Source organism: Triplophysa dalaica, chromosome 6 (assembly GCF_015846415.1).
Source record: "Triplophysa dalaica isolate WHDGS20190420 chromosome 6, ASM1584641v1, whole genome shotgun sequence".
Lineage (NCBI taxonomy): Eukaryota > Metazoa > Chordata > Actinopteri > Cypriniformes > Nemacheilidae > Triplophysa > Triplophysa dalaica.
Window position 1 is genome coordinate 6,712,932 of NC_079547.1, and position 6,352 is coordinate 6,719,283.

Consider the following 6,352-nt stretch of genomic DNA (forward strand, 5'->3'; position numbering starts at 1 on the left):
ATGCATAGCAGTAATTTAGACCAAAATCCACTGAAAATTAATGAATAGACAGCCCCATGGCGGTGGCCCTACTTTGCCATTCAATGTAAACAAATCCACGAGGTTCTCTCGGTTTTTGAGTCTGATCCAAATTAAATCATCTGGGAAGGGGAGTGCGTTGTCCTCTCTTGGGTTTTACAAAACCTGATTCAGTATTATTATACCCAGTGCACTCGTACTGAATGAAATCTAGAAGATAAGCATTTGTGACAATACCTTTTGGAGTAATTATTGGTGTATTTGTTTTCTGACTGTATTTATGCGCCTAACAAAAACAGTATTTCTAGCAACATCCTATAAACAATAACAACCCTATTGTGGCACATCTCTTACTGGAGGACCGTGCATGAGTCTATCCGATTGTTCTTTCGACTTTAATTTATACCTCTGGGTGAATCCATATGCTGAAGGGGTCTGGTAGTTATACCTAGACGGTCCAGCGCGAATTTAGAAAATGAATATGATATTTGACCTATGATTAGTATATATTGGTAGTTAAATTAGCAGAGCTTTCTTGCAAATCCCAAAGGACTGCACAGTTTGCATTCGATTTGGTTGCCACTTTCTCCCCATGCCCTTCTTGTGTAAGGTTGCCTTGCACTCTGTTTCAGCGTCGAAGCATCTCCTAGTCGTCTCGTTAACTCTTAAGAGGCCGAGGTTTACAAATTATCCTCATCAAATGTTTGTGTATACATTGTGACGCAATTAAAGTGGTTATTAGGCCTACATTAATATAGACCAATCGTGTCAAGAAACTTCAACATTTTAAGCAGACAATCTGGAGGGAAACTACTGTTTTGGAAATTCTTTTTGGCAGTCACATAGAGCAAAAATCTAGTCCGTGTTTTTTTTAATCGTTTTAAAACGTCTTTTTTTCGAAGTGTCAACAATAGGCCTATACATTGAATGTGTTAGATGTTAAAATACGCCTATCTAAATTCAAGCTGCCTCCACTATATAAGATTTGAAAATAGAACTATTCTACAACATATTGTAATGTTATATTTTAAGGCCATGGGAAAATGCCAACAGTCACACTGTCTTGTCAATAATTCGCCCAAAAAATCAACTAAATTATAAACACTAGTACTTATTTCTAGATTTATAAAAATATCCCGACAATTGTTACAATTTTTAGTCGTTTATCTTGATTTATTTCTTTAAATTCAAAAGCAGCCAATTGGAATAGCCGGAAGGGGGGGTCTGGGCGCCTGAAGCGAGTTCTCTAGGACTGTCAATCTTGCCGATACTATCCAATCAACGAGAGCCATACAGCCGACTTCCTCGCATTTGGGGAAAAGACGTGGACGATGTACGCAGCACAGGGTAAACACTCGTGTGTCCTCGAGCTCTGAGGGAGGGACGGAGCTAACTGTCAGAGAGAGAGAGAGAGAGAGAGAGAGAGAGAGTACAAGCGAATGAGAAAGAAGGCATGCAACACTGCTTTCCACTGTAATACTGGATTGTACTTCAACTGGAGCGGTTTGGCAGCTTTAAACACATCAAAACAGAACAAAGAGACAGACTTTACAGCACCATAAAAGAATCTCGAAAAGAAAAGAAATAAAGGAACGACGCAAGTGAAATTGCTGCGGCTAAATAACAAAGGAATTGAGGAAGAACCGCGTTTAATATTTTTTCTATCGGTAACGGAACATGCGATTGGACTTAATATTTCAAATAACAAATTCCAACTTCTTCAAGCGCCACAACTTTTTTGCGGGACAAAGTTTTTGAACGATTTTAAATCCTTCATTTTCAGCTTTGTTTATTTGACATTTTAAACAAAGATATAGATTGAAGGACTGTGGGACCTCCAAAGGACATACAACTGGAATTTATCTTTTTTAATACTCAGTCATATGTTTGAAACATATGAATACAGAGATTTTTCAAGTAACGGATTTTCTCCTCTCGTCTACAGCATCTTTCTCCTGCCTTTTTTATTGATGGTGTTCGCCAAAACACAACTCAGACTTTTAAAGTTTGAATAATTCATGAGAGATAATTTGCCAGTATTAAAAAAGTTTCTGCAAAAGGGAGGGGGAGATCGGCAAACATATTCGTAAGGTTAGCGGAATGGCCACAGCGGCTTCCAACCCTTATCTACCCAGCAGTATATTATCGTCCGGCTCGATCGTGCACTCGGACTCCGGAGGTGGGATGCAGCAGGGCAGTGCTGCGGTGACCTCGGTGTCAGGTGGGTACAGAGGAGACCCAACGGTTAAAATGGTACAAAGTGATTTCATGCAGGGCGCAATGGCAGCGAGCAACGGGGGACATATGCTGAGCCACGCTCACCAGTGGGTGACGTCCTTGCCTCACGCTGCAGCGGCGGCTGCAGCTGCCGCAGTGGCCGCAGCCGAGGCTGGATCGCCGTGGTCGTCTAGTCCTGTTGGGATGACAGGCAGCCCACAGCAGCAGCAAGACGTGAAAAATAATTCGGGGAGAGACGATTTGCACTCTGGGACTGCTCTGCATCACAGGCCCCCTCATTTAGGTCCCCACCAGACTCACGCGAGTGCCTGGGGTAGCACAACCGCTGCTCACATCCCCTCAATAACTGGAAGCCAGCAGCAGCAGCAGTCCCTCATTTACTCGCAGACTGGAGGCTTCACGGTGAACGGCATGCTCAGTCCACCGGGCAGCCAAAGCCTAGTACACCCGGGTTTGGTGCGTGGCGACACCCCGGAGCTTGATCACAGCAGCCACCACCATCACCATCATCACCAGCATCAACATCACCAGCAAGCGCATCATGGAGTGAATAACCACGACCAGCACTCCGACGAGGACACGCCAACATCGGACGACTTAGAGCACTTCGCAAAGCAGTTCAAACAACGCCGGATCAAACTAGGCTTCACACAAGCGGACGTGGGATTGGCGTTAGGCACTCTGTACGGGAACGTCTTCTCGCAGACCACGATCTGTCGTTTCGAAGCTCTACAACTCAGCTTTAAGAACATGTGTAAGCTAAAGCCGTTGCTTAATAAATGGCTGGAGGAGGCAGACTCTTCCACGGGCAGCCCCACCAGTATTGACAAAATAGCGGCTCAGGGCAGAAAGCGCAAGAAGCGCACGTCCATCGAAGTAAGCGTCAAAGGTGCGTTGGAGAGTCACTTTCTGAAATGTCCCAAGCCTTCGGCCCAAGAGATAACCAGTCTAGCGGACAACCTGCAGCTGGAAAAGGAGGTGGTGAGAGTTTGGTTTTGCAATCGGAGACAGAAAGAGAAAAGGATGACGCCCCCAGGAGTGCCGCAGACGCCGGAGGATGTGTACTCTCAGGTCGGCAATGTGAGTGCAGATACACCGCCTCCGTCCATGGACTGCAAACGAATGTTCAGTGAGACATAGAACAGCATACAAGACTAAAATATTTTATATATGACTAATCTGATAAAACACAGACTATCATCGTGAGATAGCAAAACTATTTGATACTGTGATTGTGAGGAAATATGATTGAGACTGCAGATGTGTTATATATTTTTTCTCAAGAAAAAAAATCACCCCTCTTCTTTCCCAACCCTAAATCGCCCGCTAATCTTCTTCCAGGCCCTTAAATGTTTTGTGTCTGCTCTTTCTTTCAGGGACATTTTTTAGTAGATTACTTAAAAGATGCAAGTTTAACTGGGCCGAGCGAACCGGGCGACCAGAGGGTGACAACTACAAGTTCGTTCCATCAGGTAATTTTGGCGCATTAACTTCAATTGGAAAAATGAAAGAAATATGAAATGAACAACAAATCTTTGCCCCCACCCTGTAACCCCAGTGTCTTGTTTGAGAGAGGCAAAAGACGCAGGCAATTGTGTATGTTGTTATGGGACATTAAACCTCAAACAAAGGGATGAAATTCAACCGAACAATGCGAAGAACAGTGGCATCCACGAAGCTTCCATCCAACTTGGCAGAGAAGACTGCATGGTTTGATATTATCCAAAAATATGGAATGGATTTTTTCTGGCCTTCCAACCCTTATAAAAACAACAAAAGACTGTACTCATTTTCTGATCTCCAAGATCACGTTTTTTGAAATTGTTTTTTAATGTAAAGAACCGATACTCACGTGGATTTTTGAGGAAAAATAAATCAAAGAAGACATTTGAAAAGACTGAATATTCCGCAGCTGCACCTCTTTGAAAATCTTCTGTGCGAACATCCGTTGCCAAGTGGGCCAGAGTTGGTGCTGTGGATGTTTTCATGTGCTGCCATTTCCAAGCAGTATTCTTTGGTAGGTTTTAATAAACAAGACTATGTAAAGCCGGCAATATAGATTCATTAGATCAGATGCTGATCGGAATTATTTACTTAATATTTTTCATTAAAATGCTTTGTTTTAATATTTTATTCGGGATAAATATGAACTATTCCAAACAGTTATTTATTTCCCCCAGACTTGTGTAAAATGTTTTTTCCCTGTTTTCGCTGTTGACCTTATTTGTTTTGTTTAATTTTGTATTATCATTTTTAAAAGAGCACAAATCTACACGAGCTGACTTTGACAATAGGTAATAAGGGTATATTTTGATGTGATGATTTGATTGTAATTTAATTTCAGTAGTGATTCCGTAAGAGATGATCGAGAACAATAAATTTGTTAGAATGAAACGAGTTTGTGTGTTGTGCCTAAGCTAGCTGTTTATAATTTTCAGCAAACCCAAAGAGCAATAATAAGGCAAATTAATTTTGTGCAAATGTCCTATTTATGAGCGCATAATCGTAACATTATTCGAAAAGGAGAGCTACATTTTAAACAATATAGAGACTCTCAAAATATTAACGCGACATAAACAAAAAATGAATACAAAGCATTTTTATTTAAAAGAGCAAGAGAGCGGGAGGGATAGATTTGTGTTGTGTAGCAAACGTTAGGCCTCGTCTAGATGTTTGGTGATGAAACTTCTAGCATCTCTCTTAGCCTGCATTATACTGTTTTTATAAGTAAAACGTTATTAATTATTGCTGTGGGAAGGTGCCAATGCTGTAAATAAATTTGAACGTTGAACTATTTTGTTAGTTAGAACCAGACGTATGGGTCACTATGACCAGCAAAAGAGACGTCAGTACATCTCAAGAGAGAGAACACGGGAAAAGTTGTGTATCCATCTATAAAACATGTAAAACACGTGTACAGAGATTTGACATATTTAGCCTATATAGGCTATTTTTAGCAGCTGATAACATGGTTAGATATTTATACCATTTAGGACGAGTTAAATTTGCTAACATTTAATCAGTGATATTTTAACAATTCCAGAGTTTGCTGCGTGTTCTGCGTTGTGACTATCAGAATATCGCGGCTGGTTTATCCATCGTCTATGTGATGACCTATATATAATATGTTGCCTCGAGTGCCTTAATTTTCTGGTTTGCTTGTTAAAATAAAACAAAGATCAGTGTCTGCAACAAACTATGCAACATTATTGGACAAATTGTATTGGCCTAATTCATGACAGAAAACTTTAGCAGATATGAACCTGTCACCGACTAAACTTTGTATATAAATTAATTAAGTAAAATATTGGGGCTGAAATTATCCCAATTCGGACCTCATAAAACATACCAAGTGCTTTGTAAGTTTAATAGAGAAAACGATAGTGTGATCGTTTATTGTTAAACTTTACTAGGATGACTGTTCAGCAAAATCGCGCAATCGTCTCTCTCAAGGTTTAAATTTCGCGGATGAATTCCCATACACTAGTTGCTTAGCAACTAAATTCAATCAATGTTGCATCCCCTCTCTTTGTCCCCATTATTAGGAAATGGCAATCTAACATTGAAGCTGAATTTTTACTCCAGTCAAAAAATCCTCGCCTTTTTAGAAGTAGGCAAAATAAATGCATAATTTATAATAAAAACAAAAACTAAGCATCATTTATAATAGAAAAAAATGTGATGGACTGGTGTGTTTAAAAGTTCCTCTTTATTACGTTGATTCTGAGTGTTAAATGAAACAGTAATTGTTAATCAATTTGTAGACTGAGTAAAATGACTGAAAAAAATCTAGTTGATTTCTACAACAGCATTCTATGCACAATAACCCCACTTTATTTTTGAGCGTTATCGTGGCACAAATAAAAAAATTAAGTATTTTAATTGACTTAATACATGCAATTGTAAATTGTAAAATGAAAGTGCATGTTTTTGTGGAATAGAGAGAGGCCGGAAAAATCGAGCTCAGTAAGCACATGACATAAACTGCACTAAATTGCTTAGTCGACTGTCACATGACTTTCGACCCACGTGCTCAGATGTATCCATTAATGATAAAATGCTACACAAGAACGGCTATGAACAAATTCCGACAAAT

At 40.1% G+C, this 6,352-nt stretch overlaps 1 protein-coding gene across 2 annotated transcripts; it reads left to right on the forward strand.

The window, feature by feature from the left end:
• The first annotated feature begins 1,382 nt into the window (after positions 1-1,382).
• Positions 1,383-4,650, forward strand: pou3f3b (POU class 3 homeobox 3b). Of its 2 annotated transcripts, XM_056751224.1 has the most exons (3): positions 1,383-3,336; positions 3,633-3,728; positions 3,815-4,650. In XM_056751224.1, the coding sequence occupies exons 1-3, from the start codon at positions 2,119-2,121 to the stop codon at positions 3,824-3,826; spliced, it is 1,326 nt and encodes a 441-aa protein (XP_056607202.1). In that variant the 5' UTR covers positions 1,383-2,118; the 3' UTR covers positions 3,827-4,650. The 2 variants fall into 2 exon arrangements, with proteins under 2 accessions (XP_056607202.1, XP_056607201.1); XM_056751223.1 differs by having other exon boundaries at positions 1,385-3,336; positions 3,633-4,650.
• The last annotated feature ends 1,702 nt before the right edge of the window (positions 4,651-6,352 follow it).

What these genes read in the sequence shown, in the direction of transcription:
- pou3f3b (XM_056751223.1), top strand. Translation starts at nt 2,119, where the DNA reads ATGGCCACAGCGGCTTCCAACCCTTATCTACCCAGCAGTATATTATCG. An exon ending in TGTACTCTCAGGTCGGCAAT is followed by an intron (nt 3,337 to 3,632) that starts GTGAGTGCAGAT and finishes TCTTTCTTTCAG; the next exon opens with GGACATTTTTTAGTAGATTA.